The sequence below is a fragment of the Falco naumanni genome, chromosome 1, assembly GCF_017639655.2.
Source record: "Falco naumanni isolate bFalNau1 chromosome 1, bFalNau1.pat, whole genome shotgun sequence".
NCBI lineage: Eukaryota > Metazoa > Chordata > Aves > Falconiformes > Falconidae > Falco > Falco naumanni.
The window spans coordinates 127,410,150-127,422,055 of NC_054054.1; the positions used below are offsets into that span (position 1 = coordinate 127,410,150).

Below are 11,906 nucleotides of genomic sequence, written 5' to 3' on the forward strand. Positions count from 1 at the left end.
AGAGGGCCCGTGTACCCTGATACCCTGAATGTCCAGTTGTTTCACATGTAATCCTGCAAGGGGGAGTTTTTCAGTGTCTTGAAAGTGCGTAAAACTGCATAAGCCTGCATCTGGGACACTTGCTTCCTGCCAGTAATGCTACTGAGATGCAGGGATTTCCACATCATTCTGTCTGGGTGGTGTTGCAGACCCAGCCATGTGGGCCGTGATTGCTATGTTGCATGCCAAGGCCTGAGCTACAGCTGCCAGTTGAGCAGGAGCTGCAGTATGGTCCTCAGAGGTACAAGGTAGGATTGAGCAGGAGGACTAGGCTACATGAGTACCCATGTCTTTCTGAGGCAGGTGGTTGTTCAGAGCCTGCAGTGTAAGTGCATAGGGAAGGGCAAGTCAGAATAAGTGCATTATGAAGCTGATGGACCATTTCACCCTTCTTCATATGGGTAGCACAGGTAGCGTATTCCTCCCTACACCACGAAGCTCTGAATCCTGCTGTGTAGAAAGTGATCAAATAACAGCAAAATATTTTATGTGTCAGGATGTGGTACCAGAGTTTTCCTGTGAAAAATGGGTGAGTATGTGTTGTTTTGCATGTGAAATCCTTGTAGAGCACTACAGACAAAAAATTGGAAGGGATCTTTGTACTGAACATTGGGGAGCTTTGGCTATTTCTCTCCCTGTCATGCATGTGATCCCTGTGATTTGTCCTGCAGCAGTGCTGAGATAATCATGGTTCCCTGCAATCTCCTGTATGAGAGGAAGAGCTGTGCTGTGGTGTACATGCTAGAATGAAGAAAATGAGAGTAGTGCCATCCTTGCTGCATGTGATAGGGAATGTGCTGTGCAGCCTTGCAGTTGGGGCTATCCTGATAGACTGGGCAGAACTAGTAGCAGAAGTACACAAGAGCAGCTCGGACAAGGGCTGGCAGCCAGAGACAGGGGAGGAAGCAGTGCTCTCTATTGGGGTGTTGGACCACACGTACAGATTGAGATGTGGATTGTGTAGGTCATGTTGAGTTTCTTAAGGCAATGAAGGCTTAGGGCACAGTGGCAGAGGCAGTGGGTTTTAGTTGTGTTCCTAAGAGCAAGCTTTGTTGATTTCTGCTGAGATGCATAACCTTGTACATGTGGAGGAAGCTGCACTGCTGCTATGGGAATGGAAACATTTTTTTCCTACAGTCTCAGCCTTTGCAGCAGGAGGAGGGCTGAACATAAGACCAGAACTGTTGGTCACAGCTGAGTAAGAGTTTCCATGCCTTTGATTTAAACCAAAAAGTGTAGGTGTGAGTATACAGAGGGAACAGTGTGGTGTCTTGGAATGTCATCTACCAAAGGCTGCCTACAGGTCAGCATTCCCCCTTTCCATCAGTAGTCTGCAGGTCATGGGTTACTACTCACAGCTCCGGCAAGGACATTGCAAAGCCGCCCATTGATCAAGCTTTCTGATCAGGACCAATCAGTGTCATTTACCTTCTCTTCTCTGGTCCTGCTTCGTGATGACCACTAAAGGTCTGAGCATAGTAGCTTGTAGTTCTTTATGGCAGTGCCTGGCCGTTACGTGGTTTGCTAAATATCTGTAACTAACACAGCAGACCTAAGTATAATTGCTGAAATTATTACTATAGTGCCTAGAACCAAGTGAAAATTGCTGAAAATGTCTCCAGGTAACAGAGACACCTATGTACAGTACCTATAACTGAAGGCCAGCAATCACTGCTGAGCAGCATTCTTCTGGCAGGCCACAGGTAGTCAATTATTGGCATCCTTACTTCTGGGGAGGACGGGTACTTATTTTAGGACAGAGTGATGGGCCAAGTATCCAGTCAGAGACAGCATTTCCTCTAGGAGAATGTGGGGCTACTCCAGGACAGAGTGGCAGACAAGGTTTCCTGTGAAAGGCAAAATGCCTGATCTGAGAACAGGCTCCACAATGGTAAGAGAAAAAACCCCAGGTAGCCAGTTAGCAGCAGCATTTCTTCTGGGGAGGGTGGGCAATTTTTCAGGACAGAATGATGGGCTAGGCATCCAGCAAGAGACAGCATTTTTTTGGGAAAGTGCAGGACTACTCCAGGACAAAGTGGTGGACCAGGCCTCTTGTGAGAGGCAGCATCTCGCAAGTGGGAGAACAGGCTCCAATATGGTAAGAGAAAAATCTCCAGGTAACCACTGAGAAGCAGCATTATTTCTGGGGAGGGCAGGCCCTTTTTCAGGCCAGAGTGATGGGCCAGGTGTTTAATCAGAGACAGCATTTCCTCGGGGGAATATGGAACTGCTCCAGGACAAAGTGGTGGATCAGGTCTCCTGTGAGTGGCAGCACCTCCTTATGGGAGGACAGGCTCCGACATGGTAAGAGATAAAGACCCAGGTAGCCAATAATTGGCAGCATTGCTTCTGGTGAAGGCGAGTTCTCAGCACATGATTGGTGGCGCACTGCTGTCACCTGGCGGCCAAAGTTGGATACTGCAGGCATTATAAAAACACCAGCAACATTGCCTTAACGATAAAAGAGGCAATGAAACCTTTTCTTGTAAAATGCAAGGGCATTAAAGAGAAGGTAATTCGACAGACAATACATAAACCTCTCCAGCTCTTTCCCCACGTCTATTTGACATTCGTTTCCAAAAACTTTCTCGGGTGAACGTCTTTTGTCTTTGAGCAGTGCGACAGGCGGTTTGCAAACGGCACGAGTCTCTGCTTTTTAAAAATCAATTCAGACTCTGTAATCACTTTAGATGGGGCACTTTGTGTTTCAGAGAAACAAAACCAACGTTGAGTCTTTCCTTGAACGACACAGGCCCGTTCACCTTTACATCAGAGAAACAACGTATGTGGTTCTGATCTCTCAAGGAATCTTTATTTTCCAACAGACTGCACCGTCAAGATCAACAAAGCAGTTTCCTACCGTTTCGCCAGCGAGCAAGAGGACTGTCTCGAGACTAAGTTTCCTTGAACAAACACCGAAGAGATCTTCAAGACTCGGTCCAAATGGCTCCGTCACCGTGAAATCGTAGTCCCCTTCAGCTCCACACCGCTTCATTCTGGGAACGCCCGCTAGAAAAAAAAGAAACGGTTTATTCAGTGTAACGATTCGATTGGTATACAAGCCTTCAAGGCTCCCAAGACGAAGTCTAAGAGGGTCAGGACCGTGAATGTTTGTACTCGCAGTGAAGCTCAGCATCTTATGCAAGCCTCAGCCAAGACAAAGGTGAAAAACTCACCGGCGCCGAACGTTTCCTCACCTGTAAGCTGCCCGTCCTTGGCATGCAGGACTCCAAATTCAAAATTCACAGGTCCCGGAGAAAGAAAACCAAAAACTACAGGACAAACAGACAATCAAACAAAAGACCTCAAATAAGGACTCCTCTAAGGACTGTTATATACATCTTTTGTATACGACCTACGCACGGCAACATACGCTTCGTACCAGCTCCATTACATGCTCAAGTAGCAGATACCTCATACACTGCTTTCCATCACAGATTACGATTTTTTGATGACATTACCAAAGTTGGTCATCTATTAGTATGATAGGTTATGCCAGTGCCTGAAATGATTTTCGATCTCAGACGTTTCACAGAAACGCCGCAGTTTTTCACTGCAATAAGCAATTGATATCGAGGTCGGTATACGTCACCGAGCGAGTGCTAGGAGTGAAAAGTTTACATTTACCTCTTGCTCTTCGACAGCCGATAAATCCCGTAAACAAAACGACATCTTTAGCACACCGGTACCGAAGACACAGCGCAAAACCCCCCGTTAATGTACTCCTGTATTTGTTCAATTTCAAAGTAGCCACTTCAACTGACAAAGACAGCCGATTTTCTACCTGTAACTCTACTCCTCATTATCATCCTGCTACAGAAAGAAACAAACCGCTAGCATTTCTACGTAACGACTTATTTTTCCAGAAAAGAATAAAAAGCCACAACCGACCAACCAAAAAAAAACCCCAAACAGAAACAAAACAAACAAACAAAAAAAAAAACCCACTCAAAAAAAACCCAAAAAAACCCAAAAAACAACTCACCTCCTACCTTCTGTGTCCCAGGATGAAAAGTTTCCTTCGGGTTCTTCCCAAATTTGTCATGACCCACAGGACTGAAATGCAAATGAAATACTGCTTTAGAGGAGAGCAAGCATACACTTCGACATTAAACCATGAACTGGCTGTAGTTGGAACAAAACAAACAAAAAAAAAAACCCACTCAAAAAAAAAAACAACCCAAAAAACAACTCACCTCCTACCTTCTGTGTCCCAGGATGAAAAGTTTCCTTCGGGTTCTTCCCAAATTTGTCATGACCCACAGGACTGAAATGCAAATGAAATACTGCTTTAGAGGAGAGCAAGCATACACCTCGACATTAAACCATGAACTGGCTGTAGTCGGAATCGATTGCGAGAAGAATCGTTCAAAGAGCCTTGCTGCCGTGGAATTTTTTGCGGAAGAGCCATTTATTTCCCGCACGACTAACCGCTGAGACTTCTTAAACTTCTTTCTGATTTTAAAAACAGAAACAACTAGGACCCTGCACGGAGATCACTTTTAAGCGTACCGTATTTACTATAGAAAGCACAGAACTTTATTCCCTCGTCCTTCGCTTCGGCTTTATACATAACTGTCGTGAGCGTTTTAGGAAGACTCAGTAACCTATCCTATTTCATAAGCTTCTCTTCCATCCCTTTGAAAACAACTCCAGGCACGTCAAATGAAAAACGAGCTGCTCGGCATCAGGCTCGTACCCCAAAGATCCACAAGCAAGATCAGCTGCCTCGCCCAACGGAAAGCCCTCACGTATAGCATTTCTTCCCAACTCGTGTTTCTACGTGACTGTCATTTTCGCCCATTTTTTTTCCCCTACCGTTAATTTCCGGAGCTGCGCAGCACGCCACGGAGTGCCAAAGGCAGTCTGTCTGAGGCACACCGAGCTGACACGGAGGTCACATCCGATGCGCCTTTCCATCATCGCTTACGCTAGGCCACCACGCCGACAGGATCTCCTGTAGTTCCCTTCGAAAGCAATTAAAAGGCTGAGTTTAATTTAATTGACAAAAAAGCAGGTTTGTCGTGCAGCTGAAATTCGTTGACATAGTCGGTACCGAAACTCACGCTGGCTGTGAACGGGGTGAAATGGCAAAGGACCATCAGCCAGGCCCGAGGGAAGGCTCAAAGGCTGTACAAGCTAAAGAATAGCCAGGGAAGGGATTTTAGTCCGAGCCCAAGCGGGCAAAAGGAGATGACGTTAGTCCTGCTGCCTGCAGGTGTGTGGGAAAATCACCCTGAGGTGGGGGGGGAACTCGAGAAAATTGCGTCCTAACGGAAGCACGGTATTACGGAAAGCTTTTTATAGGGTAGAACACAGCTATAGCCTCGAGGACGGTCGGCACGCACACAGCCTGGACCGCCACCGTTCCCTAAGCAGCGGCTCGGCGCACGCCGACAGCGGTGACGGAGGACGGGCTTAAGGCAAAAAGCCAAAAGCAAACCCCTCAAAGGCCAGAACCGTTCTCAGGAACACAGGAGTTAAGCCTAAAAGCGGTTGAAAGCTGCCTCCTACCTCTTCCCCCTCCGACACCGGCACGTTTCCTCGCGATCCCTTTTCGCAAACAAAAGACGGATGCCTGCGGTATCAGCTTGGTCCCGAAGCACCACGATGCGCTTGCTGGCTTCACGCTCTCTTCTGACAAGGCTGACAGCTTCTCCGCACACGACAGCCGAGGCCCTGTGAAACACGAGGAAGGCAAACACCGGTAACGTCTCGCAGGGGTCAGGAGGAAGTCAGGATGCACTCCATTCGGAGCCCAACGCGTTACCCAAAGGAATAACCCCAGCAGAACAAGAGGCAGGAACGGTCGGTAGACAGGCAGACAACATGCACGGCAGCGATACCCACGTCAGACTTGCAGGGCGCTTCCAGTCAGCCCGCTGCCGCGGCTCAGGCCGGCGGCTGGGGGAAAGACAAAGCCCCGCGCAGAGCTGCGGCGGCTGCCCGGGCAGCCCAGAGGCGGCGGGGGGGGCGGCAGGTCGCCGCGGGCCGACCCCTCCCTCTCCCGGGCCCCGCCAGGCCGCCACAAGTGGCGAGCACCGGGGCCGCCCCCCGCCGCCGCTCCTCGCCTCCGCGCTGAGGTAGCGGCGCAGCCCCGAGACAAAAAAAAAAAAAAAAAAAAAAAAACCAGCCCAAAATAGGCAGCACCGTGAGGAGCCCGCTGACCGCCGTCGCTGCCGGGGAGACGAGAACGGCCGGCAGCCCCGCCGGTCCCGGGCCGGGCCGCCCGCCTCAGCCCGCCCGCCGCCGGCACCAGGCGCTCCCCGCCGCGGCCGAGCGCCGGCCCGCCACATCCCCCCCCGCCCGGCCGCCCTCAGGCCGAGCGCTCACCCAGCGCGCCGCCGCACGACCCGGCCCGAAAGTCTTCCAGGCTCCCGGCGAAGGCTCCGCACCGCCACGGGCGCGCCGGCGCGCCGCGCGGGCTGGAAAAGAACCCCACTTCCGGGGCCGTCTGCGTAGCCCGTACGTGCGAGGCCGAAGCCCCGCCCCTAGGGGTCAAGCCGTTTCTGCGCACGGGAAAAAAGCGGAATTGCGTCATACGCATGCGACGCCGCCGGAGACCCCGCCCCCTTTGGCTTCAAGCCGGCAGTGCGCATGCGCTGCCCTTAGTTTTGCCAGTAACCCTTCTGCGCATGCGCAGAAGCGGCATTGCGTCATACGCATGCGACGCCGCCGGAGACCCCGCCCCCTTTGGCTTCAAGCCGGCAGTGCGCATGCGCTGCCCTTAGTTTTGCCAGTAACCCTTCTGCGCATGCGCAGAAGCGGCATTGCGTCATACGCATGCGACGCCGCCGGAGACCCCGCCCCCTTTGGCTTCAAGCCGGCACTGCGCATGCGCTGCCCTTAGTTTTGCCAGTAACCCTTCTGCGCATGCGCAGAAGCGGAATTGCGTCATACGCATGCGGCGCCGCCCCAAACCCCGCCCCCTTTGGCTTCAAGCCCGGTCTGCGCATGCGCTGCCCTTACTCTGCAGGGCGGCGCTACTGCTGCCGCCTGGCGAAAAAAAATGGGTACTGCAGCCGGCGCCCCTGCTGCCGCCTGGCGAAAAAAATTGGGTACTGCAGCCAGCCTAGCTAACAGACTGCACCCTTTATTATACGAATGGAATCGAGAAGGGAACTCTGCCCACGGCCCGGCTTCACATCTCGCTGGATCAAGTTCTTCCAGTGAACATATTCAATTCCACCAGTCTAGAGAGAAAGAGAAAAAAAAAAAAAAAAAAAAAAAAAAGAATCACTCGAGAGACAGGGCATACACTTTTTTTTTTCCTTATAAAAACACCAGCAACATTGCCTTAACGATAAAAGAGGCAATGAAACCTTTTCTTGTAAAATGCAAGGGCATTAAAGAGAAGGTAATTCGACAGACAATACATAAACCTCTCCAGCTCTTTCCCCACGTCTATTTGACATTCGTTTCCAAAAACTTTCTCGGGTGAACGTCTTTTGTCTTTGAGCAGTGCGACAGGCGGTTTGCAAACGGCACGAGTCTCTGCTTTTTAAAAATCAATTCAGACTCTGTAATCACTTTAGATGGGGCACTTTGTGTTTCAGAGAAACAAAACCAACGTTGAGTCTTTCCTTGAACGACACAGGCCCGTTCACCTTTACATCAGAGAAACAACGTATGTGGTTCTGATCTCTCAAGGAATCTTTATTTTCCAACAGACTGCACCGTCAAGATCAACAAAGCAGTTTCCTACCGTTTCGCCAGCGAGCAAGAGGACTGTCTCGAGACTAAGTTTCCTTGAACAAACACCGAAGAGATCTTCAAGACTCGGTCCAAATGGCTCCGTCACCGTGAAATCGTAGTCCCCTTCAGCTCCACACCGCTTCATTCTGGGAACGCCCGCTAGAAAAAAAAGAAACGGTTTATTCAGTGTAACGATTCGATTGGTATACAAGCCTTCAAGGCTCCCAAGACGAAGTCTAAGAGGGTCAGGACCGTGAATGTTTGTACTCGCAGTGAAGCTCAGCATCTTATGCAAGCCTCAGCCAAGACAAAGGTGAAAAACTCACCGGCGCCGAACGTTTCCTCACCTGTAAGCTGCCCGTCCTTGGCATGCAGGACTCCAAATTCAAAATTCACAGGTCCCGGAGAAAGAAAACCAAAAACTACAGGACAAACAGACAATCAAACAAAAGACCTCAAATAAGGACTCCTCTAAGGACTGTTATATACATCTTTTGTATACGACCTACGCACGGCAACATACGCTTCGTACCAGCTCCATTACATGCTCAAGTAGCAGATACCTCATACACTGCTTTCCATCACAGATTACGATTTTTTGATGACATTACCAAAGTTGGTCATCTATTAGTATGATAGGTTATGCCAGTGCCTGAAATGATTTTCGATCTCAGACGTTTCACAGAAACGCCGCAGTTTTTCACTGCAATAAGCAATTGATATCGAGGTCGGTATACGTCACCGAGCCAGTGCTAGGAGTGAAAAGTTTACATTTACCTCTTGCTCTTCGACAGCCGATAAATCCCGTAAACAAAACGACATCTTTAGCACACCGGTACCGAAGACACAGCGCAAAACCCCCCGTTAATGTACTCCTGTATTTGTTCAATTTCAAAGTAGCCACTTCAACTGACAAAGACAGCCGATTTTCTACCTGTAACTCTACTCCTCATTATCATCCTGCTACAGAAAGAAACAAACCGCTAGCATTTCTACGTAACGACTTATTTTTCCAGAAAAGAATAAAAAGCCACAACCGACCAACCAAAAAAAAACCCCAAACAGAAACAAAACAAACAAACAAAAAAAAAAAACCCACTCAAAAAAAACCCAAAAAAAACCAAAAAACAACTCACCTCCTACCTTCTGTGTCCCAGGATGAAAAGTTTCCTTCGGGTTCTTCCCAAATTTGTCATGACCCACAGGACTGAAATGCAAATGAAATACTGCTTTAGAGGAGAGCAAGCATACACTTCGACATTAAACCATGAACTGGCTGTAGTTGGAACAAAACAAACAAAAAAAAAAACCCCACTCAAAAAAAAAAAAAAACCCAAAAAACAACTCACCTCCTACCTTCTGTGTCCCAGGATGAAAAGTTTCCTTCGGGTTCTTCCCAAATTTGTCATGACCCACAGGACTGAAATGCAAATGAAATACTGCTTTAGAGGAGAGCAAGCATACACCTCGACATTAAACCATGAACTGGCTGTAGTCGGAATCGATTGCGAGAAGAATCGTTCAAAGAGCCTTGCTGCCGTGGAATTTTTTGCGGAAGAGCCATTTATTTCCCGCACGACTAACCGCTGAGACTTCTTAAACTTCTTTCTGATTTTAAAAACAGAAACAACTAGGACCCTGCACGGAGATCACTTTTAAGCGTACCGTATTTACTATAGAAAGCACAGAACTTTATTCCCTCGTCCTTCGCTTCGGCTTTATACATAACTGTCGTGAGCGTTTTAGGAAGACTCAGTAACCTATCCTATTTCATAAGCTTCTCTTCCATCCCTTTGAAAACAACTCCAGGCACGTCAAATGAAAAACGAGCTGCTCGGCATCAGGCTCGTACCCCAAAGATCCACAAGCAAGATCAGCTGCCTCGCCCAACGGAAAGCCCTCACGTATAGCATTTCTTCCCAACTCGTGTTTCTACGTGACTGTCATTTTCGCCCATTTTTTTTTCCCCTACCGTTAATTTCCGGAGCTGCGCAGCACGCCACGGAGTGCCAAAGGCAGTCTGTCTGAGGCACACCGAGCTGACACGGAGGTCACATCCGATGCGCCTTTCCATCATCGCTTACGCTAGGCCACCACGCCGACAGGATCTCCTGTAGTTCCCTTCGAAAGCAATTAAAAGGCTGAGTTTAATTTAATTGACAAAAAAGCAGGTTTGTCGTGCAGCTGAAATTCGTTGACATAGTCGGTACCGAAACTCACGCTGGCTGTGAACGGGGTGAAATGGCAAAGGACCATCAGCCAGGCCCGAGGGAAGGCTCAAAGGCTGTACAAGCTAAAGAATAGCCAGGGAAGGGATTTTAGTCCGAGCCCAAGCGGGCAAAAGGAGATGACGTTAGTCCTGCTGCCTGCAGGTGTGTGGGAAAATCACCCTGAGGTGGGGGGGAACTCGAGAAAATTGCGTCCTAACGGAAGCACGGTATTACGGAAAGCTTTTTATAGGGTAGAACACAGCTATAGCCTCGAGGACGGTCGGCACGCACACAGCCTGGACCGCCACCGTTCCCTAAGCAGCGGCTCGGCGCACGCCGACAGCGGTGACGGAGGACGGGCTTAAGGCAAAAAGCCAAAAGCAAACCCCTCAAAGGCCAGAACCGTTCTCAGGAACACAGGAGTTAAGCCTAAAAGCGGTTGAAAGCTGCCTCCTACCTCTTCCCCCTCCGACACCGGCACGTTTCCTCGCGATCCCTTTTCGCAAACAAAAGACGGATGCCTGCGGTATCAGCTTGGTCCCGAAGCACCACGATGCGCTTGCTGGCTTCACGCTCTCTTCTGACAAGGCTGACAGCTTCTCCGCACACGACAGCCGAGGCCCTGTGAAACACGAGGAAGGCAAACACCGGTAACGTCTCGCAGGGGTCAGGAGGAAGTCAGGATGCACTCCATTCGGAGCCCAACGCGTTACCCAAAGGAATAACCCCAGCAGAACAAGAGGCAGGAACGGTCGGTAGACAGGCAGACAACATGCACGGCAGCGATACCCACGTCAGACTTGCAGGGCGCTTCCAGTCAGCCCGCTGCCGCGGCTCAGGCCGGCGGCTGGGGGAAAGACAAAGCCCCGCGCAGAGCTGCGGCGGCGGCCCGGGCAGCCCAGAGGCGGCGGGGGGGGCGGCAGGTCGCCGCGGGCCGACCCCCCCCTCTCCCGGGCCCCGCCAGGCCCCCACAAGTGGCGAGCACCGGGGCCGCCCCCCGCCGCCGCTCCTCGCCCCCGCGCTGAGGTAGCGGCGCAGCCCCGAGATAAAAAAAAAAAAAAAAAAAAAAAAAACCAGCCCAAAATAGGCAGCACCGTGAGGAGCCCGCTGACCGCCGTCGCTGCCGGGGAGACGAGAACGGCCGGCAGCCCCGCCGGTCCCGGGCCGGGCCGCCCGCCTCAGCCCGCCCGCCGCCGGCACCAGGCGCTCCCCGCCGCGGCCGAGCGCCGGCCCGCCACATCCCCCCCCCGCCCGGCCGCCCTCAGGCCGAGCGCTCACCCAGCGCGCCGCCGCACGACCCGGCCCGAAAGTCTTCCAGGCTCCCGGCGAAGGCTCCGCACCGCCACGGGCGCGCCGGCGCGCCGCGCGGGCTGGAAAAGAACCCCACTTCCGGGGCCGTCTGCGTAGCCCGTACGTGCGAGGCCGAAGCCCCGCCCCTAGGGGTCAAGCCGTTTCTGCGCACGGGAAAAAAGCGGAATTGCGTCATACGCATGCGACGCCGCCGGAGACCCCGCCCCCTTTGGCTTCAAGCCGGCAGTGCGCATGCGCTGCCCTTAGTTTTGCCAGTAACCCTTCTGCGCATGCGCAGAAGCGGCATTGCGTCATACGCATGCGACGCCGCCGGAGACCCCGCCCCCTTTGGCTTCAAGCCGGCACTGCGCATGCGCTGCCCTTAGTTTTGCCAGTAACCCTCCTGCGCATGCGCAGAAGCGGAATTGCGTCATACGCATGCGGCGCCGCCCCAAACCCCGCCCCCTTTGGCTTCAAGCCCGGTCTGCGCATGCGCTGCCCTTACTCTGCAGGGCGGCGCTACTGCTGCCGCCTGGCGAAAAAAAATGGGTACTGCAGCCGGCGCCCCTGCTGCCGCCTGGCGAAAAAAATTGGGTACTGCAGCCAGCCTAGCTAACAGACTGCACCCTTTATTATACGAATGGAATCGAGAAGGGAACTCTGCCCACGGCC

The 11,906-nt window shown here is 51.6% G+C and overlaps 1 protein-coding gene and 1 long non-coding RNA gene across 7 annotated transcripts; both read right to left on the bottom strand.

The window, feature by feature from the left end:
- Positions 1-2,693: 2,693 nt before the first annotated feature.
- On the bottom strand, positions 2,694-6,586 carry LOC121087462 (discs overgrown protein kinase-like). Its single transcript, XM_040592541.1, has 5 exons — positions 6,583-6,586; positions 4,858-4,905; positions 3,216-3,311; positions 2,900-3,048; positions 2,694-2,741 (listed from the first exon to the last, which is right to left on the bottom strand). The coding sequence occupies exons 1-5, from the start codon at positions 6,584-6,586 to the stop codon at positions 2,721-2,723; spliced, it is 318 nt and encodes a 105-aa protein (XP_040448475.1). The 3' UTR covers positions 2,694-2,720.
- Positions 6,587-7,175: 589 nt separating this feature from the next.
- On the bottom strand, positions 7,176-9,751 carry LOC121087650. 6 transcript variants are annotated; one of them, XR_005827817.1, is made up of 4 exons: positions 8,267-8,290; positions 8,061-8,156; positions 7,745-7,893; positions 7,176-7,232 (listed from the first exon to the last, which is right to left on the bottom strand). It is a non-coding gene; the product is annotated as an uncharacterized LOC121087650 (long non-coding RNA). The 6 variants fall into 6 exon arrangements; XR_005827956.1 differs by lacking the exons at positions 7,176-7,232; positions 8,267-8,290 and adding exons at positions 7,597-7,646; positions 9,707-9,751; XR_005827997.1 differs by lacking the exons at positions 7,176-7,232; positions 8,267-8,290 and adding exons at positions 7,597-7,646; positions 9,091-9,131.
- Positions 9,752-11,906: the final 2,155 nt, after the last annotated feature.